Genomic DNA, 27994 nt, shown 5'->3' with positions numbered 1-27994 from the left:
GACAGAACGCTCAGCTCCAACGTCAGCAGATAAATTATGAAAATCATTGTTACCATCAGCAGCTGTTCAGGACCGAACTACTGCCTGAAAATATATCTACCTTCATATCCAAAATGTCCCATGTAATATAAACTGTTTTTTGATGGTACTGTGGTTAGAAATGATCGTTAGTAATCAAACATGAAAGTATCGGTCGTCCATTACTAATATATGAAGCAGTGATGTCAGCATTGTGGCAATGCAGCTACAGCAGCCTCTTATTGATTGCTAGAGAAAATCAATATCCCTTTGCTGGTGGTAGTAGGAAATTTAGAATTCACTGGCTGTGTACTGCTATAGTTGGACAGGTCCATTGTTGAGGGAAGGGGAGCAGACACCAGGGTGGCATTTTGGATTGTTTTTTAACCCAGAGCAGGGTGATTATTATAATGCATGCATCTGCAATGCAGACTTTACCTTACCCGAGTCCAACTACGTAGTGTCTGGAGAATATAAAGATCAAGTTCAGTGTTACCAACTGAGCCTGGCTGAAAGTCTATCTACCTGCTCCACCCATCCTCAACTTGGGTATGCCTTGTGTGCTTGTCAATTGCTTCTGCCATGGTGGCTATTTGGTGGACCACGGCGAAGTGACAAAAATTCTTGAGAATACTCTATCTTCCATGATGACTTCTGAAACAGCCAAGAATTTCCGAGTGTAAGTAGTTTCCAGACAAAAAGATAGGATCAAATCTTTCCAGTATGTGCTGTTCTATCACATATGAGTCATTTGCATATCATTCACCAGGCTACCAATTATAATAAGATGGCATTGTGTAATGATTCCTCAACATTGTAAACATCATGTCCAGATTCAAGTCCTTTTTTCAGTGGTATATTGTGAGAATATACTGTGATGTGGGCTAGGTGTGTTTGAATCGCTGATCAATAGAATGTTGATCAGACTATATGTGATTCACCGGTCGACTGGGTAGGCTGTTCCGCGGACTATAGGTCGGCTTCTCAGTCTGCAGACTGTGACTGAGTCAGCAGAAGAAAGCCCACAGTGTATGTATGTATGTGAGGGAGGGAGGGAGTTCACCTGACCTTGCTGCAAACATGTGATAGTGATCCACAGGAGGTCCTGGCTTTGTATTTTTACCTCGCCTGGCTCACTATGCAAGCTGCCATGGCTTGCTGGCCTCATGTTTATATAGTCTGTGTTGTTACATCTGAACGCCACTTCTTCCACTTCCGGCCTATAATCATTAATTATGTTATCACACTCAGCCCAAACATTACATCACAACCTTTAGTCATATCTTTCCTCAAGGCTGTCAAATTTATGCTATGCTCCCCCAGCTCTACATGACTGTCATTCAAACATGAAAGAGACATACACAGTGAGGCTTAAGTTTTGGTTGAATTGAGTCAAAATAGATTTTCATGGTAGTTTTGGTTCAATCATTTTCATGTTGTACCACTTGTGTCATGATGAAACCTTGGAGAAATATACCTTACTGTGAATTCTGAGTGACTCATGCTTTTGAGTGTCAGTCACCTGATTTCATAGATAACATCAAATAGCCTTTTTTGTGTCTCTATTGAATTCAGTGAAGAATTATTGTATCCAACTCATCTGAGGTGAAAGTACCTGTTTCTTCTTGTATGGAAGTCTCTGTTACTGTCTTTACTAGCATGAATTGTAGCCTTGATTACTCCTATTTTGTAAGACAGACTCATTGCTACATTTTAACATTGTTTGACAGGATATGACTATTGGTTCAGTTTCACACTATTAATGCAGTGCAGACTCTTCAGCATTTTATCTGGGTTGCAGTGTGTTCTTATACATTTAATTCAAGTATTCTTATATATTTAGTTCAAGTAGAGAATGGGAATTGAGGCGATTTTTAAATCATCCATGAACATGTATCTGTTAAAGTGATGGTCGTCAATCATTTGGCCAGTCATTTAGAGATGACTATGGGGATGTGTTGAATAAATTCACAGAAGGCTGTGGCATACTGTTGACAGTCACTGTGAGTCTAGCCACAGACCAAGTTTATTTCACCAGTATAGCCTATATATAGGTCATAACAAGGATTTTTGTAATCTTTTTCCTTTACAGACACATGGAGTGCTAGATTGAAGTGTATGTATGATAAAAAACAATGCTTGTATTTATATTTGTGATAGGGAATCCCCAGTGTTTTCACATACTTATGAATATGATTTTGACAGTCATGTGGCCGCCATCGTGTCCAAACTAAAAGCTATATTTCATGAAAATGCCACATTAAAAATGTTGTTATTGCATGTTATACAACCTGCAAATGTCTTTAGGTAAAATAGGCTTCATTTTATTACATCTCTGTAGAGGAAAACGATTAGGGATGGGTTTGCAGGATAAGAGCTATACACAAGGCCACATCGTGCAATACATATCACAATGTGTTGTATAATTCCAATTTTTTATTTAGAAGCAATCAGAAACATCATGGCATGCATTGAAGTTCATAAATAGAACAAAACAGGATACTGGTAATAATGATGAAGTATGCTGCTATCTTTGAGGCCGGATGTTGTTGACGGAAGTGCATTTTGAAATTACAGAAACGTTTTGAAGGTGTTAGTGTTTGCAAAGCCTACAGCATTAAACACATGACAAAAAACACCATTTGAAATCACTGATATGACAAGCATTCTAAAATAATATGAGATAAATAGCATGGGGAAAATGAACCTCAATAAACCCATATACCAACAATAGCACACACATTTAAAAACAATGTCTGTGCTGGTATTCCTGTGCGTTGAACTCAGTGTTATATGTCGTTCAATATGGATGAGTAAATGGTTGGTAACAGATGTTGCATTTTCTGGGTTCTTCAGAAATGAGATGCAAATAGATATATATGTATAACATTCACATCATGCCAATGTTTATCTTGCTGTTGTTTCTGTTGGTAGAAGTACCAGAGAACTTTGCAATATCATCGAGTAGATCTAGCAAGATGGGACATGGAGTGCTAATTAAATACCCAACTGTGTATATATAATATTTGGGAATTTCTACATGATCTATTGGTGTCTGACTATGGGCATGTCAGGTTTCTCGTGTCAACTACAGATATACTGGTAACTTTAGTAACATTATCATGATGATTACAGAGCACTTGAAGACTAAAATTCACATTTCTTTTGAAACTACATCTATACTTTTTAAGGATGTGTTAATACTGAATGTATCATGTATTCTTTTAAGAGGAAATCCATGATGTAATACTATAATGCCTAAAATGTTTTGACAAAAATCTCTACTTAGACTGTTTCATTAGTTTAATCACAAATACTTTTGTTTTGTTTATTGTACTCCCCATAATTTACAAATTAGTTCATTTCTTATTTATGCTGGTGACTCTCAGGAACATGAATATATATATTCATTTCCATGTCCAAACTCCATTGGATATGAATTTATTGGTCAACGTATGTTATGACATAAAATATGTCCATGATTTGTTCTATCAGCACATTCACACTCACAGCTGTCAATAATCTTAATATGTTCACAGCCTTGATAACACCATCTTTAGAATTTCTGATTCATATGTTTTGTACTGTTTGAGTACTGACATCAAGACGTAGTCACCTGGTTAAAGTCTTTGTATCATGTAGAGTTCAGTATAACTGTCTGTAGACTGCAACATAGCTTCTCTGCTTCACTGAAGTAGGTGGCACATCAAGGTGCAAAGTAATTTATTTGCACTCTTGAGATGAGTCTTTGCACTGATTTCCCTCCCCCTTACCCATCACCATTTGTTTGCAACTGATGCACAGTTTCACTATGGTTCATTTACTAGGACATTTGCTGAGTGTCCATCCAAATCATCATTACTATTTGTTCATTGACATAGATCATAAATTAATCAAAGGTGGATAAATCATGTAAATCTCCCTATGTCATCCTGCAGAATCACTATTCTGTGAATGATATCCTTTGTTTTGCTTCCAAATCAGGATAATACACCAGTTTTTCCTCTGCACATTTGGAAAAAAGACACTTGAACAAATATATGGACAGTTGCATGGGTTAGTGAGAATCTTACCACCACTGGTTTCATGTACAATTGTCAGGGTGATCATATTCCATGATGAAGAAGTACAAATAAGTCAGTTTCCTCTTTGAAAACAAACTTGCTTTTGATTCTGTTAATTTGTGTGATGAGGTAGACCAATGGTTAGTGTTACCTAAAGCCCAGAATTTGATCCCATCAAACTCATTCACCTCTGTCATTGGAGTCACTGCAGTAAATGACTCCTGTAGAGTAAGCTGTACTATGCCAAACATGTTAAGCATTAGCTCGGTGTCAGGGTCCGTGATTATCTCACCATAATTACCAACAACATGATTGTGTTCTCATTATATCAGCTGCATTGCTGTGCAAGTGTTAGGCCTGAGTTCAGCCACATGGACTCTATTGGACCGTCGGTGCTTTGCGTTAATCTACATGACAATTTACAGCAGTCTTTTGCCAGTTAGAGCTCACACCTGCTCAGGGACTGGAGTGTAGCAATCTATATAACACCAGCTTCCTGCTCAGTGACATTATCATGAGCCGGGACTTACTTGAATATGCCAATTTGTGCTGTTTAAATCTGAGCAATGGCTGTACTCCAAGGCAGTCTTCACAATACATGTATCGTCATCACTAGTGTTCACAACCATGGTGATTGGGCTTCTTTTCACACTTTTCAGAAAGGTATATGTACAATGTTCGTAAGAAAAACATATTGCTGTGGAAACTCATCTTCCATGTAATATTATGAGTACATCCCTCATTATTCAATAATCAAATAGCATATAACACCGCCATCAGTTAGAATAACATCAATTTCAGACTGTCTTGAATTCGTAATTGTTCCCAAGCCTTTTCTCAATAATTTTGACCTTTTTCTAAGCTAACAAGATTAATAACAGTAAATGATCAATAATAACGGTGTTTAGTTCAGTAATCTGTGTAAGTTTGCCTTGGTTATGGACAGTATGATTACCATGTCACTAATGTCACACGCAACGTATCAGATGTTTATCCAATTCTCTGAATCCAACAAATATATTTGTAAGGTTTCAAAAGGCTGTACAGTCAATACAATACTGATTTCTGACAGTTTGATACAAGTCTCTGATGTAGAAGCACAGAAGCGAACAGCCAACTGTCTGGTGGGGTGTTTTCTGTGTTGGCACTACTGCCTGTTGGAGATGATCACTACAGTAGTGGTAAACACAACACACAAGAATACTTCCCTGGCTGACTGTGTTTCCTGTCTCTCAGGCTGCTCTACACATGATGGATTGTGTCATATTCCCTCGTTGTATTGCAGTGAGGATAAAGATTAGTAATACTTCCTTAAGCTATGCAAGATACGACAATTAACAAGGAAAAACTGGAGATATTTCTGGCAGGTTTTCCCAATTATCCAAGGGTTGTTTTAGCACAGTCATTTAACCACTACACTTCCTATACAGAGGTGCATTCCTTAGCCTGGTGGAATCCTATGATAGTGGGTTTGAGTCCAAGATTTACCCTGATTATTATTCTTGATTTCTTTGCACCATACTAGTTTTCTATTTCTTTGTTTGTGTGTTTGTTTGTTTTTAAAATTAAACCAAGTCAACTTTCAAGACTAGAATGGGCTGCCATCTTGTCGGAGTCTGTAGAGTGTTTGTCTGCATCTACTTCAGCCACCCCTTCCCTGGTCTGTAGGCTTGTGTACTCAGTTGGCCATCAGCTGGAGTAGTTATTGATCCTGATTCCCTTCCAGTCCCTGCAGACAAGCAATCTGGTCTTTGCAGACATTCTCATTTACTGACCATACACCAAGGGATGAAAGGGGAGCAACTCTCAGTCCACTGGGACCATTCTGAATATTACAGTGAGTGGGGATTGACACCAGACAAAATCCAGCTGTAACCTGGCACAGAGAGTCCAGGAATAGTCCAGCAATTGTCTAGACTGACCGCCTGTCTTATGCCCTGTTTCCCTGTGGGGATGTCTATATTATGTCACATTTCTTGTAAAAGTGATGTTTGTGGTCAGATGACCATAACAGCTGCAGAGTATGATATGTTTGTGTTTTAATATCTCACTCAGCACATTGCAGCTATGTCATGGTAATCTGTAAATACTGGAGTAAGGAGCAGTCTGGTGACTGACATCATGAGCATCAATTAATTCAAGTTGGGTGTGGTGACTCCCGTCAGTATCCAAAAGCATACAGTCACAATTTGCATGTTTTGTGACTCCTTTAAGGCTTATCTTCTGCTGGTAAAACACAGCATTTACTTAACTCACATTGTTGTAAAGGGATGATTGTCCCAAGTCACGCATTTTGTTTTCAAAGGATGAACATCCGAAAACCGTCTTCAGTTTTATGCATCACCTTACCTTATGTGGTGCATCAATGCTCATACTGTCAACAGCTGGTTTAGTTTGCTGAAGACAAATTGCACTTGACAGTTTGATGTATACATGTCATCTGGGATACTGTTGACTACACTGTAAAATCTAGCCGTCCCATCTGTCAAACACTGTCCTTACGTTTAAATGTTATCCAATGCCTAGCAGGGCAGGAGATCAAATTTAAAGGGTAAATCAATATGTCTTGTAATGTTTCATGTCAAATATGTCATTTTTATTGACTGAGTTGGTTGGCATATCTTCATTTATACCTGCATTCACTGAAGGGGTACGGTGTAGGTTTTGTTTATTCATTATATGCTTTATCTTTTTTCCAAAATACTGAATCTCCAAAGAGGGAGGTGTACACAATACCTTCTGTTTATGGATGGTGTTGTGATAAATGTAAACAATAAATATCACTCTGCAGATACATAGGCTATTGTCACTGAGGTTTAACAGTCCTTATGACCTCCTTACCTGTTGAAGAGGCCATAAAGACTCAGATCTTGTCATAACATGGTCATTGTCAATAGGCTTAATCAGGCAGTGTGTGTTATTAGGATTATATTGCCTTTAGATGTTCTCTAAATATAAATGGTTGTGTCTTTTTTAGTGATTGTTTTGAGGTATTATTAACATTAAAGGATGTGTCAAGCTTGTCAAGTCAGACTAGGCAGGAATGACACCTATTCTCGTGATTATATTGTGGACATGAATAGCTAGCTGTCACTAGCTTCAACAAGCATTGTAGGGCAATATTTAAGGAAACAAACTAAACTTAATGTGTTTAGATATTCCCCTCTACAACCACATGGTTGTGATATTGTTTTGACAGGCTTTCATTCAATTGTCAAATGGTGTTTCTAGCTTTTGGATTACTTAACTAAATGTGTGTTTGACTTGATCTATGTTTATCACTTGGTGTTAAACTGTTGAAGGAAATATTGCTATGTATGTGAAGTCAGTCTGTTTGGAATGATGTGTTGATGTCCTGAGGCAGTGTGGAGTTGGATGATATTACGCCATCCGGTGACACGTTGTTGATCCAATGGTACATACTTTGCTGTACTGCTCCAGGGTTGACAGTTTCTGACATCTTGTATGATTATGCTAAATATTTGTGTTCAACATTTAATCTGGGCCAGGCTCCATGAAACTGTTTTGTCTTAACTTTTGTAACCTTTAATACAATTTCAAGGTCACGATGTTGAATACAATCCTGAATATAGAAGTCAGCATTTCAGTCCTATGCCAGAAGTCTTTCACTGAGTGGTATTTGCTGTAAACATGTTGCGCAGTTGTATACATCTGAGTTTGTGTAGGAATATTATTGCTCGGGTTGCCCTAGCCTTCCAAATGTTTAGGCATCATGACCTCTGGATTCTTCAACAAATGCTCTTAATGAGTGTGTTGTCAGGCCCTATAGATATCATCTTTGTTCAAAGGATATCTTGTCATATGTGTATGCTAAAATGATGTCTGTCTTTAGATATCAGTAATGACTTATTATGGATTTTGTTTTTCCAAATGTAGTATGTTACTTATGCTCACACACTTGACAGTGTTAAATGATGACTAATTAATAAGCATTACGTCTGACACTGAGCTGGATTCTTGTTTGCTGAATGTTTAATTTCCAACACAACCGATGTGTTGTAGCCACATGTGTTTTCTTCAGTAAGTGTTTGAAGTGTTGTAAATGTGTCTGTAACCACCATATTGTATCCTGCATCAAGCAAGGAAAGGTAAATCTGAACTCAGTAGTAAGTTAGGCTGAATGGTTATTGAGTGTTTTTCTGTCATACTTTATCAAGTTACTACCAGTATGACAGGCAGCAGGAAAGTAAGATTTGTAACACCGTCATGCAAGGAAAATTCTTTGCTCAGATTTGGCTTGTGCTGAAAAACATCAGGTAGGGTAGCCTAGTGGTTAAAGCAGTTGATTGTAATGCCCAAGACCCAGGTTCAATTCCCCACATGGTACAATGTGTCAAGCCAATTTCTGGTGTCCCCTCACCTGATGTTGCTGGAATATTGCGAAAAGCAGCATAAAACCATGCTCGCTCAATGATTAGGTGAATGGAATGTAAGAACTAATGCTGGGCCCCGTTCCTCAAAGCGATCGTAGCGCTACGATAGTCGTAAGTCTATGTTAAAGTATGGGAGTTGCGATCATCTTAGCCCTACGATCGCTTTGAGGAACGGGGCCCTGGACACAAAAGTCATTTCAGTCTACCAGCACAAACTTGCCATTCATTATGGTGTTTTCTGTGTTTGACTCTGTACACATGGGCTGTCTTTGATTACAAGGTCAAAAGACTTGTTGTTGGATTTGGCTTTGTACTAAAGCTAAAGCTGGAGACTGGACCACATCCCATCAACATAAGTGATGTTGTAACAGGACAAATATGTCATATATGAGTGTCTAGATGTTATTGACATTACAGTTTCAAGGGCCTACTTCCATCAGTTTCAATATCCCGTTATCCTTGACATGATTCAGATCTGTGGTAATATAGTTGACCATGCTGTCTTAATGTTTATCACAAACCTATTTGAAAAAGGTATTGAATATGTTGAAATCAGTGTAATTTCCTCAGGGAACAGTTTAATTCCCTGAATTCCCTAAAATTTAAAATTTGTACATGATCTGAGTGGAAAGTGAGTGGTGACTGATTATTTGTCTTAAATGTCATATCCATTTCAGGAAACAGAGTATTTTATCCAATTGTTTTGTTTTGTAATAAACAGAATAAACTTGTTTGTAATAAACAGAATAAACTCTAGTTGATTGTTAAGAAGTTATCAAGAACCCAATGTTATTGAACATGAGCACATCTCCTGAATACACTCACTTCATGTACATACCGGGTGCCTAGACTTCACTTTTTGAAATGTGAAAGTGCAGGATGATCTGTTTTGTATTGCAGAAAGAAGATAGAGGAGATCGGCAAGATGACGGCGTTGACCCAGGACGAGATCATCAACAACACCAAAACGGTGATCCAGGGCCTGGACACATTGAAGAATGAGCACCACCAGATCCTCAACTCTCTACTCACTTCCATGAAAACAATCAAGAGGGAGAATGGAGACACAAACCTTGTGGAAGAAAAAGCAAATATTCTCAAGAAGTCCCTGGAGTCCATTGAACTAGGACTAGGAGAGGCTCAGGTACTGCCAAGTAATGTCTGTGTGTAAAGTTGTTCTCTCAGAGGTTGTGGTTGATGAGGAATTGTAATTAGTTGTTGCTAGCAGCAAAAATACCTTGAAACATTATTACTTCCAACCTGACATATGAACTGACATTTACAAGGAAATGAAAGTTAAAACAAAAATGTTGCTACTTCTCCAAACTGTTTTTTTTTCTAGCGACATCATGCTCATTGATGTTTACAATGTCGTTGGCTTTTAATGCAATATGGGCAGTAAACTTTGGGATAAACTGCAATCGCTCCTCATAACATTTCAAATTTTATCATTATCTTTTTGATACTTGATAACTTGACTTTTTAATTATGTTTTCAAATAGAAAGTATTCTACATCACTGTATAATTGTTCATGACAAAAGTTCACAGACAATATCATCACTTGCTCACTTGAGGTGAATCTAATGAGATGTAACAGCATTTGTTTGGTTTTACAGGTAATGATGGCATTAGCGAATCATCTACAACATGTAGAAGCAGAGAAACAGAAGTTACGAGCACAGGTTAGGCGTTTATGTCAGGAGAATGGCTGGCTGCGAGATGAGCTGGCCAACACACAGCAGAAGCTGCAGCTGAGTGAGCAGAAGTCAGCCACACTGGAGGAGGAGAAGAAACACCTGGAGTTCATGAATGAGATGAAGAAATACGATTCTAATGACACATCAGTCAGCATGGTGAGTACACACCTCAAAGTTTCTAATGACAAGCTAGTCATCATTGTCATCATCAACTATCAATCTTTTTACTACCAGTTTTATTAAACATACTTCAAACATGTGACGATCAGTTATGCATAAATCAAGTATAGACCTAAGTGTCAGATTGGCTCTGATTATGATCCTAGGAATATGTTTGCTTGTTGGGTTTCACTAAAATGGTGATCATCTTAGACTGGCATTACTTTTGAAGTTCCAGCAACTGTCTCCCGTGTAGTAGTACAAGTACGCTGAAGTATTAAATGTAATGTCAGTATAATTATGTTGGGGTTTTATATATGTCATATGGTATATTAAGTATATGGTAAGTCTTTAACCTAGTATTTTATTAACTGCAGGCAGAAATGTTTACTGTTTAATAATTCAAAATATTCCAGTGATAAACTCTTGCTATTAATGTTCTGAATCATCTAAGCCTGTCATGTCCACGTCACTGGACTGTCTCAAGGCCTTGGCTAGAGGTTAAATTTTAGGATGCTTTCAACTTAATCCTGTTAGAACAGGGATGTTTGTTCCTATACTTACTGAAAAAACAAGAGAAATAAGAGCCTATTTAACCATGTTATGATGTGATATTTTGTTGTCAACAGACAGAAGAAAAAGAACCTGAACCCACTTCACAGCCTCTAGATCTCGGATTTCCAGATGATGATGATGACGGACCACAACCTGAAGGTAAGGGTGCTTCACAGGTCACACTGGAAATTTGTCTTCTGGGATTTTACTTTATCATATATTAAAAGACATGGCAGGAAGATGTTATTTCACAATTTGTCAGTACAGCTTAGATTTTCACAGAAACTTACTTACATTGACTCTATTAATACAAATATACTACTAAAGGATAGGATACAGAAGATAGGTAATGTGATGAAAACAGATTTATTTATATAACTCTTAACATATGGCATACATTATTCAGACAATTATGAGTGGAAGAAGCCATGAAGTTGAACTGATTAAATGATCTTCTTGTTTCAGTTCTGTCCCCAACACAACCAAGTGCAATGGCCCAGGCGGCAAGTGGTGGCTATGAAATCCCCGCCCGTCTGCGCACTCTCCACAATCTAGTCATTCAATATGCGTCACAGGGTCGATACGAGGTGGCAGTACCACTCTGTAAACAAGCCCTGGAGGATCTGGAGAAGACCAGTGGGCATGATCACCCAGATGTTGCCACTATGCTAAATATACTCGCTCTAGTATACAGGTCAGTCAGCATGCTTTGCTTTGAGAGATACTCAAGGGAGCAATGTTAAAAATTGAACATTTTAGGAAATACAGAACATTACTGTTACCATAATATACAGTACAACCAGAAATTATTGAGAATTTAAAGATTGTAATATTATTATTATTATTTTTCACTCATTACTCACGTATTAGTGTGAATATTAGCAGAACATAACTCCAGATTCAAAGACAGGTGAACAGTTAGTATTTTGTCAAGTCACCATGAGCAGCAATGAAGGCTTCAAAGGGGCAGGGCATACTACTGATCAAAGAAGTTGGAAAGTCGTGGTCCATGCTGTCCCAATATCGGACCACCTCTTCGTTCATTTCAGCAATATTTGTCAGATTGTTCTTATTGACACTTTCCTTCATAAGTCCCCAAACATTTTCTATTGGATTTAGGTCAGGGCTATAGCTTGGCCAATCTAATAATGTGATATTTTGGGTCCGAAACCAGACCTGTGAATGCTTTGAACGATGTTTTGGGTCGTCCTGCTGGAAAATCCAAATATTTCCATAGAACATGTGAGCAGATGGAAGTAAATGTCCCTCGAGAATATCTGTGTACCGGTCACTGTTCATATTCCCTTCAAATACACAGAGGGGCGTTGCCCCTAACACAGATATGCCACCCCACACGTTAAATTTCGGACTGTACTTTGGACGCTGATACAAAAGTTCCCATACATTGTCCCAGTTAAAATTTCTATGCTGTAAGCACCAGTTCAACCTTCGTTCCTTTTGTTCAGGTTTCATGATCGGTGATGGAATTCCGCGACTTTTCTGCCAACGCATTGCATGCAGCTCAGTTCTAATTGTCTCCTTACAGACAGCCACAGTTCCTCTATCAATCATATCCAGCCATAAGTTTTCTAAACTCCTTCGTTTGTTTTTAGAAACAAGAATACCAAACCGCCTCCTGTCACCGACAGTCAATTTTCTGGGGCCTACCTGTGCCTCCCTGATGCTCAATGCCATATAATACTCTAAAATCAACTTCCTCTTCTCTAAATTATCCATACTGAGGATCACTGAAAATGTCGTCTGCTAGCAAGTAAACAAAGGGGGATAACTCTTCACAAACTAATGAAAAAGGATTAACGGAGTTGTCTCTCTTGAATGAAACCAAGCACTTGATAGCTGGTCAAGGTTGTTTATACTAGAAATCCAATTAAACATATTCCTAAAATTCTCAATAATTTCTGGTCATACTATACATTGTAGAAATCACAGGATGTTTTAATAACTGTTTTAATAAATTATGTTTGTATTGCCCACTCAAGAAAATTACCGAGTATCAAGTTTTGATTACTTCTGACAGTAGACTTTTGGGTAACACTGGAAGGAGAAGCATGGAAATTTCCTTGTGCCAAATTTTCATCTTTTGATGAGAATGGAAAAGACATTAATCTTTGCTGATGTTCTCTGTTGAAATGAGAAGCTGCATCCTGGTTTAGCATGCTCCTTGCTGGTGGTACTAAGGTGAAGGGAAGTGATGTATTGTGCCCGGCATGTCGTGTGTATTGGTGTTCCAGGGATCAGGGCAAGTACAAGGAGGCGGGCAACCTGTTGCTGGACGCACTTGTTATCAGGGAGAAAACACTGGGCAAGAGTCACCCTGCAGTGAGTGTCTGCCTCTAACACTAATACATCCCTTCCATTTCAGCTTACACCTGGGGACAGGCAGTCAGTGACATTAAGCTTCTCCTTTGAGCGGTGATGTAATAGGAACAATATGTTTTTGGAGGACAAATTCAGTATTTGTGAACTACAGTGTTCAGTGTTATGTCATATCACTTACCCATTTCCTTCCGGGCTGAATAGGTCCTCATCACAATGTGGTTTTGGTGAGAACTGAGTTAGGAATCTTCAGTGGTTATAGTGTGTGACTTGGCTGATTGTGTGACCACATGCCGATATGGCATGGATTGATAATCATGCGGAGCCTCAATGAAACCTTTCAGTTGATAAATACTGTCGTTGTCATCCATATGTGAATTCACTTTCTCACTCTTTAAGAACCTTGAGAAGGAGCACTGACTGTCATGGCTGCCTGGTCCCAGTAGCAGATGCAGCCACCGGACAAGGACACACAAGGACATGATATTTCGTACAAGACTAGTTGTTTGACTTGTAATGCCTATCACTTCCAGAGACCAGGGCAAGTATAAGGAGGCTGCCAATCTACTAAATGATGCATTAGGCATCCGAGAGAAGACTTTGGGGCCTGACCACCCTGCCGTGAGTTGTTGCTGTTGTCTGCCTGCCAACCTGCCTTGGTTTTTGTTCCACCACCAGGCCACCTGATGCCTGGCTGGTTGGTTGGTGTATCATTGGTTTTGGTGTAGTGCATGTCATCCATTTAGTTGTCCATATGTGCTGCTTGTAGCACTGCACAGTTTCATCCACCCCAGATTTATCTGTTCCTGTAGATAACATCACTGGTGGACACATGGTTTGCAGTGGATCTGGTCTTCTTTATGTTGATGCATTGCTGTGCAAAACACAACTGGCACTTTGGTTTACTGACAGTTTCATCACAACTCTTTTCTTTCATATGCAAATGTACACTTTCTTTTACATCTCAAAGTCGGCTTTACACATTTGGTGCCTGTTTTCACTGGATGTGGGCAGTATTTTAGGTAAACCAGTATTCCACAGTATGAAGTACTAATACATACATGCAATGCAAGGTTTGGAAAATACCAGGTCAGGAGTTTTCAAAATCTTAAATAGTTTGGCTTTTGAGTTTGAATTGGTGATGAGTTAGATTGAAGTCAAGAAAGAAGCAGCTGATTTCAGTATCTGAAAAAGAAAACAATAGCGACCATATATTGTTTACTACTGCACATGCACTGTGACCACATCAACATCCAGCAATCTAGTGGAGGGTACAAGTTGTAAGAAATTGTGCAGGTGAAGTCCAATGAAAGTATGGGTCCATTTTACACTTAAGAAAACATTGCCACAAATTCAAAGATAACATGCAGTGTGCCTTTTGTAACAACAACATTTACTGATCCACAGCCTGAAAATCTTGTGCAAGTTCCACAATGATTACATATAATAGAATGCATGCAATATATTGCATGTATGCAATGCACGAATCATTATGGCAATAAATTGCAATACAAAAGTCTTGCCAAATCTCATCACTAATTGTTACCATTTGATTGTCTTACTTTTTGTAACTGAATTTTGAGTCACACAAGGTGAACCCTCTGTCATTCAGAAATCCTTTTCTTCTCTTTTCAAAATGCCATGGTCAGTTATAATTTGTCTTGGCTTTGAGTTAATTCAAGTGACAGAGTATTCATCTGGTCATCTTGTACATCTGTAGACGGTGTGTCTTTGTAACCTTAACAGTTTATAACAACAATATCTCCCCTCTGTTCCCTATGTTAATGTGATAATTTCCTTCATCATCATGGGGAAACTACTAATGCATTGTGGAAAGGTGATAAGTCATCCAGATTACCTTATGTTGATAATGCATGTTTCAGTGGTGTCCAGTCAGTAAACAGGCAGAGCCAACTGCATGACAGATACATGTATCACATTGATGTGTTTATGTACAGTTGATTAGCCCTGGGTCCCATTCCACATAGTGGTCTCAGCAGTTAGATCTTATCTCCCATACTGCAAGATATGCTTACAACCGTCAGATCGACCCGTGAAGAATTGATCTTCAGTAACCCATGCTTGTCGTAAGAGGCGAATAACGGGATCGGGCTGTCAGGCTTGTTGACTTGGTTGACACACGTCAACGTATCCCAATAGACCGATTTCTATGTTCACTGCTGTTGATCACTGGATTGTCTGGTCCAGACTCGCTTATTTACAGACCACCTCCATATAGCTGGAATATTGGAGTGCGGCGTAAAACTAACACTCACTCACTGTCAGATTGCTTTGTGGAGCAGGGCCCAGTACTGGGTGTTTCAGAATTTTATGGTGTCAGCTGATAGCATGTCTGCATGATAAATGTCACATAGGAAACACTGTCAATTTCTCTTGAACTTTATAAGAAAAAGCTTTCACACATTGCAAGATTTTGAATTTGTTCCTTGCACATTTCTTCATGCAAACATTGCCAACAGGCTGGACATACCACATGCTGCTGGGTATCATGCTTGTTATACAGCCTGCATGTGACATGCTTATGTTGTTGTCATGTAGACTAGAAATGTTTGTTTCACCTCTTTGCTTTGCATCATGACTACTAAAATGAATATGATGCTGATGATAATGAGGTGTATAATACTGAGAGTACCAGTACTTAATATACTGGCATGTACTTCCTTAGTTGTTGGCTTTTGTTTCTTTTGTTATTGCTGTTTTTACATCTTATAAGTTAAATACATGACACCAGAGACCCGTTAGCCTTTATGAATCTCACCTAACATAACATGAAAAAGCAAGCACAAGGTTTGTTTTGCCTACAGTCAGCCAGTCAGCACAGTACATCTACAACAATGTATACACACTAAGGGGTGTTTTCTGATGATCTTTGCTTCAAGTAATGGAAAATATTCTTTTCTCCACCCAACAAGACCCACTGTCGGCACCATCAGACACATTTTTATTGAAATACTCTATGATAGCTCCTTTTGTCATTTTCTATCCCTGTGTACAATCTCTTTATAATGCAAGAAATCAGTGCTTCATTATAAAGAATGTACTACAAATAGCCCAGAGGAGTGTTACAGCTACTGGTGTTGGTGATCGCTGTGTAACAAGTTGCTTCCTCTCTTCAGGTGGCAGCCACCCTCAACAACCTGGCTGTATTGTATGGAAAGCGTGGCAAGTACAAGGAGGCCGAGCCCCTGTGCAAGAGAGCTCTGGAGATCAGGGAAAAGGTGTGATTAGGAGTGTTGTTTCAAATCGCCCCTTTGAGAATATAGGCCAAAATTGGTTGTAAGAATCGACCCAATTTGATCATGAGGCCACAGTGTGTGGTCTGTTAGGGTAGTTTCATAATTCATAGTTTCTACAATTACTGCTCATGTTGCCCTCCACAGATCTCTCTGTCTCCTACTTTATTCGTTACCTTGAATATTTCTGTGTTTGACATGAAACAACACTTTCTCATACATTGCAGTGATTTCCATAAGCTTAGGTTGTATTTGACTGGTTGCAGGTGCTGGGCAAAGATCATCCTGATGTAGCGAAACAACTAAATAATCTGGCTCTTCTGTGTCAAAACCAAGGCAAATATGAAGAGGTAACATGAACGAGACAATTATATCATCCAGTCATAAAGGAATATTGTTTGATGACAAAATATACAAAACAATTTTTGTGGATAGCTTCTTTTTCTCATACTGTAATAGCACAGTTTCTGTACAGATCCAGATACTGTTGTCCTTGCTTGACTTGGGGCAGTGAGGTAGCCTTGTGATTCAAGCATTCGCTCATCACGCCAAAGGCCAGGGTTCGATTCCCAACATGGGTACAATGTGTGAATCCCATTTCTGGTGTCCCCTGCCGTGATATTTCTGGAATATTACTAAAAGTAACGAAAACCATACTCACTCACCATGCTTGACAGGGCTGTAAGGATCTATACCAAAGTATTGCTTTTACAGTATAAAAGAAGTTGTTGTCCATAAAACAAATTCTCCACTTTGTTTCATAGTACAGTCATAATGAATAAATATTAGTATTTTCAATCATTTGTTAATAACTCCTTGGTGAAACAATGTGCTCAAACTACAACAAAATATATTGTGCTTAAATCTAGTCATGTTGTCATTTGTGCACCACATGTACAAACTTCAAAGGACATGAGATCTCAGCGAGAGGGACAACTTCTCTTATTCACTTGTTTTAACTGTGCATGATGTTTTATTAACAGGTAGAGCAGTACTATCAAAGGGCTCTAGAAATCTATGAAAGTAAGCTAGGCCAGGATGACCCCAATGTTGCTAAGACTAAGAATAACCTGGTAAGAGTTGATGTTGTTGAGGAGGAGGGACCAGCAGTCTATACATCCTCATCTCTCACTGACCAGGGATGCTGGCATGATGACTTGACGATACACTTCAGTTTCAGTTTTTATCTACCACTTTATTCTTATCATGCCAGCGTGGTGCAAAATTTCAAAATTCCTGCATTTTTTCTACGATGATTGACCACCTAACTTCTATGTTGAGTGGCAGTTTGTTACGCCAAACACAATGTGAAATTTTCTACTTTTCATACAATGGTATTCCCTGCGAGACAAGTGGTGATCACATCAACTATCTGCATACAAATTTTCCTTTCAAAAGTCTTTCTATATTCTCTTAGTTTTTCTTTACTTTCCTTGTGTGATGAAACACATAATCCTTGTCGTATTTTCCACCACCTTCTCTGTTACTGTCAGTATATGTTTGGTTGATGTGATCACTGACATCCAGGAGATGAATAGACAAGCAATGGTCCCACTCCTTCATGTAGCACTGCATGCAATTGGCATTCTATGGTTATTTATTTCAGGTGGAGAAATATTACATCCGAGCTTTAGAAATATACAAGAAACGCTTGGGAAATGATGATCCCAACGTGATAAAAACACAAAACAACTTGGTAAGGCAGTCACTCATGCAGTAGAGTTGCCTGCTGCCATTGTACCTGCCTGCACTTTAACACGCATGTCTTTGACTGGGAGACAGTGTTATCTGCCTCTTACTGTTGACTGCTTGCATTTGTAACCAGCAAACCAGTAACATACACTTGAATAACATGTTATACAAGATTTGATTCCTTGCATATGTATTAGCATGTCCATAAATCAACAAATACACCAAACTGTTCAACTGAGTAACATGTTACACACGATTTGATTGCTTGCATATATTAATATGTTTCAAATCAGCAACAGTAGATACATTCCTTACCTGTTATTTAATCAATATAGACTTTAATATAATGATTTGCTTGAAGGAAATAACAGAATCATGGTTTCTGTGAATATTATTCTGTTTTGTTTATCTCAGCATATTTTGGCTATTATCCAGGATGTCTAGGCCTAATAGTTATTTTGTGTGGTCACATTCCCTGTAAACAGGGAGGAAGTTCAGTATCTATTGGCTATATAATGACCATGAGTTTTGAAAGGCTTTACGGACCCAATGATGCATTGATTTAAAGGGTTATCTTGGTGACCATCCCTGAAATTTATCATAAATAGTTTAAAAAGGAAAATACAGATCGATATTCAAATGACCACTCTTCTGAGACTACAGAGTTTGCATGTTATTATAGGTTTCAAATGATGTCTTTAGCAACATGACTGATTGAATGCCAACTGCTGTTTGCCGTGCATATTAATTGCCAGACATTGTCTTCCATACATAAAGAATGCAAATTGATTACTAATGAATTGTTCAGTATTGACATTGTTTATCGCATGTAGTTGAAGAGACATCACACTAACAACATGTCTAAGTCTTCAGTTACTATCATGTCAGCTTGTTGCCTTATTTCAGGACAGACATAATAACATCATCTTATACTGGAAACTATGATATTTGTGTTTGAGGTTACATATAATTACTGCACCTAATGTTTGTGACATTATCCTTTATTCCTATAATCTGTTGCTGCTTTGTTCAGCCAGGTGTTGAACATTAACTCCATGCAAATTTCTCACATGCCCTTGTATATCCAGTTAGATTAACTCCAGTTGTAATGATTTTTTATGTTTTAATGGTTTTGTTCACTCATTAACAATTTTGATAAAATGAAAGATTTTCATGATATATTGTGTAACATACTATGTTACACTGAGTATAATATTGTTTTGTCACTTTCTTCAATTGTGTCAGAAGCATTGAATTAGATTTGTAAATGAACCATTATACTTCTACAAAAGTAAAAGAGAGCAAAATTTGTGCCTCGGAAGTACATCCATTTCCACAAGGAAGAAATAAGCCAACCAGAGATGTCATTGTCTAAACACCCAACTGTTTTTAGTTTTTATCAAAGTATGAGTTACATGTATTGCATGTATGTTTTGCTGTGCTGTGAAGTCCCAGAGCCTTTACCCTGCACCCTCTCCTTTTAGGCCTCCGCATACCTGAAGCAGGGCAAGTACAAGCAGGCCGAGGTTCTGTACAAGGAGGTCCTCACCCGTGCACACGAGAAGGAGTTTGGCAAGGTGGAAGGTATGACTGTTGGGCAAGCTGCATGTGTTTCCACTTTAACTTCATCAACAATATAAGGAATGATAATCTATTCGGCCCTGGTCTGCAGAAACCTTACGATACCACCAAGGATCCCATTAATTTTACACAATGGCAACATGACAAGTTTCCCTGTTCAGAGTTGTGTCCCTTGAACATTCCCACAACCAGAAATATGTTTGAATCCTTGGTTGCCCCAGTTGTGTGTTTAGGTTTTGTCATTGGGTAACATCTCAGCTCAGGCTTGCACCACCTTGAGCTTTCCTCACCTTGACGTGACTGTAATCCAAATCCCAGCCAACACAACATAACTATCTCTGTTGAGACAGGAGCATTTGCTTTATATTATTATATATAGCCTGGATTAGGTTGGTAACTTGATGTGCTATGTATAGAAAATGAAGAAGTATGCGAGTGTATTGCAAAGACTGAGTAGTTCATGAATTGTAGGAATTCATCACTTATCAATTTTGCTGCAGGGGAGAACAAGCCTATCTGGATGAGGGCAGAAGAGAGAGAAGAAAACAAAGTGAGTACCCATTGCCTACTGCTTCTTTACTGCATTTTGCCAACATGATTACATGTGACTGTGGCTAAAGGTCTTTTGCTATGTTGTAGTATGCTTTATTAGCTACCTGTTATACTTGACTTTCACTTCCAGAATGCTGAACTTTTGTTTCTGATCTCACAGGGAAAGTACAAGGATGGATCCCCACTTCCAGAGTATGGCAGTTGGCATAAGGCTGCTAAAGTTGACAGGTAATTTTGCTGATATTTGAAACAGTATGTTACACTATCAGGGCGTAATTGTATCATCTAAGCATAGTGTTCATCATACTTGACAAGATACACTTGACTATACATCGAAACATTGCTACAGTTGCAAGAAAGGAACTGATCGTCCATATAATCTTGTTATTTATCACACATCCAACTTCAAAATGTAGTTCAAAGATCGACTTAAAGATAAATAACACATGGCCTTGTTAAGACAAGGAATCTGGAAATCGTGATGCTTTGACGAGTTGCTCATGTCCTCTTGTGCCTTCTTTTCTCCCGCAGCCCGACAGTAACAACAACCCTGAAGAACCTTGGTGCGCTGTACCGGAGACAGGGCAAGTACGAGGCTGCCGAGACTCTGGAGGAGTGTGCCATGAGGTCCAAAAAGAATGTAAGTGTAGGTGTTGTCTTTTTATTGTTGTTATCTGTACATGCGTACAATTATTGTAGGTGTGTACAGGATCCAGTAGAGCATCTCTCTGCTTCCAACCAGGGAGTGCTGCAGATCAGTGCTCTCATCACGGAGTTGACTTCATAACGGAAATGACAACATCTATTCGCTGTTTTGGGGATCAAGTATCGGTTCACAGACAACAGCTGTGAAAGGCCTTTACTGTTTCTTGAAATGTAAAGAAAGCTTGACAAAGCCAGGTATTGGTGGGAAAGATCTGCAGCCCTACCTAGTTGTGGCTGTCAAACAGCAGATGGCAGCATATATATGTCACAGAACCTCAGCAGTGGAGGCGGTTGGTCATCCAATCCGCGGACGCACTGAGAGACATGCACAAGAAACACTGAATCGATATCACATCTCAGCCCACTTCATTGCAGAAGTTCATAACATGTTATATGGTTGATCATCAGTTTCATCAGTACACTTTCATTCATCATTCAATATGTAGTCCCTCCATTCATCACCTTTGTAGTTGAAATACTTGTAGTTAAATGACTGAATATTCCCAGATGTGCTAGTTCCTGTTTCAACCCACAGAAATATCCCAGGATGTGTTCTACAGACCTTTGTGCACATGTCATTCAACTCTGTGTCCTCATTATGTTCTGAGGTTTCTGCACTGATTCTCAACCTTGGCAATATTTAGCAAATATAAAACAAAGCCTCTGTAAGGGTTAACATATTCACCCGGACAACATTTGATGTTGGACTTTACATCAGTGATGACACTTGTACGCACACACGTCCAATATCACTGAACAATGTATCTAGTCCCACAGTGTCACAGCATGTAACCCTTGGTATAGGTTCCAGCTTCCTCTCATATACAGGCTGGGTTCAAACTTCACATTGGTTGATGGTTCCATACTTGTATATTCATACTCTCCAGTAGCCTTGTATCGTCATTCTGTCAACTAATGTTTGTGTCGCAGTGGAGTCTTACAAGTTTTACACCAAATACATGGACACCAATCTTTATCGCTAGATGTATGATCATCAGTTCTGCTTTAAATAAATGCATCAGGCAGGTGTACAGTGTTGTTTATGTGAGTTTGTTGTTTTACTACTTTGGGTATTATATCAGTCACTGTGAATAGCTGAAAAAGTGCTGATGTGCATTTATCAACATTCATTCTTGCTGCAAGCTCCAATTTTTCATCAAGATGATACTTAAGTTTATTGTAAGTTGTGATGATGAATCAGATGTTTGTTTCAGAGAGTTGATAGTATATGCTGTAGAGGCGTATGATACATGGTGTGTCTAAATGGTGTATTGTGAGATGTCAGCTGTTATCTAACTCTGTCTGTCCCTCCTCCTCGCTCACCAGCAAGTGTATAACTCTGTATGTACTCGGGGAAGGTGAGTCCAACACTCCAACAACAAGGCAAGGCTAGATACACACAGATACAACACACACAGAGCTGCTATTTATACACAAATGTATACTGGTGGCGGTGCTAAATGCTTGCTTTGTAGCATTTTGGTTTTCTTTAGTTTTCATTCACTAATTCTGTTTGCCACATGATTATTCCACTTCTTCACCCCATTGTATTATGTTTGGACCCTCACTCCTCCCTTCCCATCATCCTTGGTGTAGGCCTGGCCACCACCCCACTCACATTCTCACTTGGCGGATATGGGGCTATGTTCAACGATTTGTTCCACAGTTTCTAGGTCCTTCAATCAGGACTATTCGCTGGGTTGTATTGGCACCCAGGATCTTTGAAATGGACATTTTATATCTGACGTGACAATACCAGTGTTTGTGTGGCCAGCCCTTCACCACTTTGCCTGGGTCACAGGGACAAACTACCCCCCAACATGTCAACTTTTTGGTTTTCTGCTAGGGTCTGGACGTAGTCAAAACCACGAAAATAGCGGATGTGTTAAGCAGTGAATATCATAAAGAGCAGTCTCCCAAAGAGCGAAAGCGCTCGATGAGCAGAGAGAACCTTCGGCGAGACTCTATGGATAGTGTAGCCTACGAGAAAACTGACATTGGTGACGAAGTGAGTATCAAAATGCAGTGGTCGGGCGACTCTGCGGCCCTCACAGACCAGGGCTGGGTGAGTATGAGTACCTACGCCGCCAGGAAAACTTTCCAACACAACATCAGCCACCAGTATCAGTGAAACGTCCCACGTGGCACTCGGACCAACCCATGACTCAAGCCCAGGCTTCTTTGTGCTACTTGTGCAAGCTTGTTCATGTGTTTTGGACTTAACTATTAGTGAATGAAAGGCTTAAATGACCAGCCAGGCACAAAAATGCTTTATTTTCTCTCTAGACAGACATTATTAAAGCGATGTAAAGTAGAGATTGTGTCCAATGGCTCACTGTTCACAGCATGTACATAGCACACCATCTCCAACTAGTCAGCTCTTGTCAGAAAGACCCTTGAAAAGTTTGCATGGTGAAAGTTTCTATTTAGGCTTCTGCCTTTTATTTTTTTTGTGTTTCCTTGCATGAACATCAGATGGTGTTAGGTTTTGGAATACTTAGAAACTTTTCCTTCCATCTGTGTTTCATTTGTATGATGTAACACTTTTCTATATTCTAATTATATTTGGCAAGATGCTGGAACCACAAAAATGTCCACAAAAATGTCTCTTGACCTGGCCGTTATAGCACACTGAGTTTGTGACGGACTGTTGAGTTGGAAGGTTTTCTGCCGGTGCATGTTTTCTCAGTGGCTGCTAGTTATCAAACAAGATAGGGCCTGTCAAATTTGTGTTTCTGTTTCATTTATCTGTTTTTCCACGCTTTCCCCACATACTTAGGTTGTCTTTAATGCACACCCACGGTGTTTGATTTTACCTAACAATTCAAAATTGTCCTCTGGAATTTGTGTGTCTGCTTTTACTAGCACATAACTGAAAAAAAATTCATCTTCATTGAATCATGCAATTAAGAATGAATACTTTGTGAAACGTGATTAATGATTGTTATCTCATTGATAACTATGCACATTTGGTATCAAAGCAGTCTTCCTGCCTTTGGTATCAGCATGTCTCTGTTACTATCATAGCTTTGATACAGTCACTTGAAATTCTTCTCCTTTCTAAAGAAGCTTGAGCTTGTTTGCCTGTAAGGGTAAAACTGGTTACCACAAACCCCCTGTATATCCTGTTAGCTGGCACACTGAGTCAACAATGGGTACTCATACCACCTTTGTTCTGTGTCCGCAGTGAAAGCTGCAACTGCCGCTGCATGGCACTTGTTGCGTAGTAGACCCGACTTCTCCTCACCATCAGACAGGTGGTAGGCGTAGATTTAACTGTCACTCTCATTAACTTGTAGTAAAATCCCAGTAATTTGGTGATTTACAGATGTAAATTTCATTGTGTAAATTTGAAAATGTTAAAGTCAAATACCTGCTGGCGTATGCCCTGGCATGTATTTCAGTATCACAACATCTTTCTGTTCATTCTGGCTGTCCTACATTTGCATGCCAACACAGTATTCATGTTTTTTGTTTCAAGTATTTCTTTCTTGAGTTCTGTGCCTGCATGTGCCTGAAGGCTCAGTGAAGACATTGCTCTCATCCAAACACTCAGGACATTAATCAAGGAATACAGTTGTAGGTGAACAGGCATACCTGATGATATACAGTAAATATTTCTTTGTCAGTTATCTGAAGGGTCATGAGTATATTTAGTGTCTAATGTGGAGATCTTACAAATATATTGATAAATATTGCTGAGATACTTTTCCTGAAGTGTGAAGAAAAGAATGAACTACATATTGACAAGTGTGAAGCAATATTCTCCATCAAAGCTATCCTGTAAGCAGTTTTATGCTTAACGTGCATGGATTAGATACTAGTTGCCTCTGTGTTGTTATTCAGGACTGTTCTTAGAGCATTGTGTCGTTTCTACTTCCTGTGTCTGAGTGTTTGGAAATGAGCAATGATACATTAGGATTTGTTTTTTATTCCACTCCGACCCATTTGAAAATGTATCAGTTTTGGCAATGCTGTCCTATGATTTTTTAAAGTAAGTTAATACGAAAGATTTTGATGACCACCCCTTGTTTTTGCACATGACTTACTCAAGCCATTCCATGGACTTGATTCCACAAGTGTTCACTAACCCCGTCAGTGCATGCTTCAGGTTAACATTGGCTTAGCATGTTGTCACTGAGTCGTCAGGCACTGTGTGGAGCCTGCTGCCCCAGCCAGCTCCAACATTATACATACATGATCTAACCGACACATTCACCCCCATCTTAATTAACTCCTCCTCCATCAGACTGGAAAGTTAAAGCGCAGTGGATCGTTCTCCAAACTGCGTGCTTCCATTAAACGTAGCAGTGCTAAACTGGTGCAGAAGTTGAAGGGGAAGGCTCCTGGTGACGAAAATTCTGGCAGGTAAGCACCCTGGTACATCCATTTGCCAGTTGTCATGGCAACACAACGTGTCTCTAGCCTTGCCTTACATCTACATGACACATAAACAGATGAGGGTCTCACAAACACATAATCAGTTCTGTGCTCGGTCCATGTTGGTGTTTAATGTCCTACTGTGTACGGATCTGTCGCAATTTGAAGCTAGCTGTACTATGCAACATTAAAGGGTTTCATTCTCTGAACAGTCAATGTTATGATGCTACTACAGATAGGTGTGAGTTAATAGTGTCATGTCTTCTTGTCATATTCAGTATGTTTCTTTGCTGTTTAAACTGGTTCAAGGGATCAGTTCCAAATTGATTTTGAACTGTTCTCTCTCAGCCTCAACTGGTATGTGCGGGGATGGTATGCCAACGAGAGAGTTAACACGTATGATGTTTCTTTAGTACTTTTTGTTTGCCAGTTCATCTCGCCCATCCACAGCACACCCTAGCTTTTTCTTCATCACTGCAACCCCATGTCGTTACATCCATCTAACATTTGCAAGGAACATGTTTCAAGTGACTCAAATCAAGATGATTTGCAAAACACACAAATGCGTATCTCAAAGGAAGTAAAAGAACATACAGTTAAAATTAATTCTTTTACACATTATACAGCTGGAGATGCATTAATTTGAATTTAAATTTAATTTGAAAGCTTATTATGACCACCATGAATTGTTTGTGCGTGTTTGTGTTGTGTGTATTCATCATGTAACATATCCAGTGTGATTCATCTGATGTACAATTCCCTGCTCATTCATCTGCCAGCTTTGCGTGGTTTGCAACATTCATACATTTCTCAAGGGCTTCTCTTTACTAGTTCAGGCTGTCATAATGCTGTTTTACTTTAGTCACAAACTATTGACATTTTGTACAAATATCAACCAAATACAGGTTATGTTGACGTGTACCTTTGGATGCTGAAGGTCTAAGGTAATGGCAGTTATCTTTTTCAGGGTTGATATCAAAAGAGCTTTTTCAAACTGAGGTCATCGCTTTGTTTGTCATCATTATACACACACATGTACGGGGAGGAGGCTTGTACAGTGCACAAGCCTTTATGTCCCCTGAATGCAGACACTGTCCTACCACTCCCACAATTCCACCATTACCATGCCCCATTATGCAAGATTTTAATTCTATACATACATTGTTATTTTTTTGCTTTTAGCTACTCTAACATTACTCTAGGACTCACAATTGCAATTAAGTTTAAGCAAGAATGTGAAAATTGCCTTTTTTCATTAATTCATGTAATCTCTGCTTTTAAGGTATTAATTTTGAATATCCAAATCTTGCTGTGTGATTCACATTTATGTTTCTATTTGCTTTCATGAGAAAGAGTGTAATTCATCCTGTTAAAATGAAAAGTTCTGCTTACTGCCCCATACAGAAGAAGTTAAACATGTTTAATATGTACAATCAGTTTATATATCATGAACCCTGATATAGTAATACTTCCCCCCATGATGGGGACTGTTTCTGTGTTATTGCGATTCAGTTTAACAATGGATTATTCTGTCTTACGCTGAGTCTTGCGTCAGGGAAAACTCAGATAGCCATGTTTGTCAGCCAAGTTTCAAATGTCACCTAAATAAGAGTTGTTGAATCCTGATAAAGTGGATCAGTGTTCACACTGGTGGGCCCAGTCTTGGCCTGCAGTATCGCTTGCTCACAATGGAGTTGATATATTTTGTGAACCCAAATGATTATTCAAAGCACTGTCAGGTTTGTGTGTAAAAGATGGAACTACAGAGAACTGAGAGGAAGAGAATTATAACAAGTTAAGAAAGTGGGCACAAGAAGAAATAGTTCAATGGTAATGTTGGGCATGTAATGTTGACACAAAGACTCCGACATGACCTGGATGCTGTCTGCCAGCAGTGTCGACCCTCTCTCCATTGCATTGTTGAGGGGCCCTCTGATGGAGAGGAAGGTAAGCTTTCAGTCCAGTTGATCAGATATCCCTGTTCATGCAGATTTCTGTCTCTTTGCAGTATGAAAAGAGCAAGCTCCATGTCAGTTCTCAATTTAATCAGCAGTAATGATGACAAGTTACATGTAAGTATTATGTCACTTTTCGAAGATTTTATCAGATTGGTCTCACATTGGAGTTATTATGACTACATTTATTTCAATGTGTGTCCGTTCCTTCAAAGTTTATATCTGCACTTACCTGAAATTGTCAATCTTATCGTGTGCCTACACTGAGAAAGGCAGTGTGAAATGTTAAAGCACATGATTCATCAGAGCTCCAGATAAGATTTAGCTCATGTGGGTACTGTACCCACTGTATTTTTTTTTGGAGTGGGTATTATGAATGTTGAGTGGGTATTTCATTTTCCGTTACCCACTGCTTTCAAATATGTGCGTATTTCAGTCACTTTACTCCCCTAAGTATTACGTCATTGAGTAAGTTTACTAAGCAGGTATGTTCTGCCTTATGTCATACCTAATCAAAACCAACTTAAATATAATGGAAAATATTTCATAAAAAATCACTCATCCTATACTGACAGTACAACACGTGTCCTACACTAACAGTACAACTTGATAGCAATCCATGTCTTTTTCATTACACAAGCGATTTTTAT

The 27994-nt window shown here is 39.0% G+C and overlaps 1 protein-coding gene across 15 annotated transcripts in view; it reads left to right on the top strand.

Annotated features, from left to right (window-relative positions):
- LOC124267172 (kinesin light chain-like) overlaps window positions 1–27994 on the top strand; it is a 44034-nt gene that overhangs the window by 12522 nt on the left and 3518 nt on the right. For 4 of the 15 annotated variants that reach the window (XM_046702087.1, XM_046702084.1, XM_046702086.1 and 1 more), the window contains 16 exons: window positions 9377–9620; window positions 10094–10330; window positions 10963–11047; window positions 11354–11582; window positions 13759–13846; window positions 16363–16464; window positions 16746–16829; window positions 17463–17552; window positions 19656–19755; window positions 20253–20302; window positions 20465–20532; window positions 20836–20950; window positions 22856–23074; window positions 25259–25377; window positions 25738–25785; window positions 27398–27461. In XM_046702087.1, the coding sequence (XP_046558043.1) occupies window positions 9402–9620; window positions 10094–10330; window positions 10963–11047; window positions 11354–11582; window positions 13759–13846; window positions 16363–16464; window positions 16746–16829; window positions 17463–17552; window positions 19656–19755; window positions 20253–20302; window positions 20465–20532; window positions 20836–20950; window positions 22856–23074; window positions 25259–25377; window positions 25738–25785; window positions 27398–27461 (1917 nt within the window). In that variant the 5' untranslated portion in view covers window positions 9377–9401. Of the gene's footprint in view, window positions 1–554; window positions 698–9376; window positions 9621–10093; window positions 10331–10962; window positions 11048–11353; window positions 11583–13140; window positions 13229–13758; window positions 13847–16362; window positions 16465–16745; window positions 16830–17462; window positions 17553–18085; window positions 18176–19655; window positions 19756–20252; window positions 20303–20464; window positions 20533–20835; window positions 20951–22855; window positions 23075–25258; window positions 25378–25737; window positions 25786–27397; window positions 27462–27994 lie in introns of those variants that run through there. The other 11 variants (XM_046702081.1, XM_046702080.1, XM_046702075.1 and 8 more) reach the window with 11 other exon arrangements.

The sequence above is a fragment of the Haliotis rubra genome, unplaced genomic scaffold (genome assembly GCF_003918875.1).
Source record: "Haliotis rubra isolate DU_JTF1 unplaced genomic scaffold, ASM391887v1 Scf13, whole genome shotgun sequence".
NCBI lineage: Eukaryota > Metazoa > Mollusca > Gastropoda > Lepetellida > Haliotidae > Haliotis > Haliotis rubra.
Note: the sequence above shows the minus strand (reverse complement) of the source record. Positions and strands in the feature narration are given on the sequence as shown.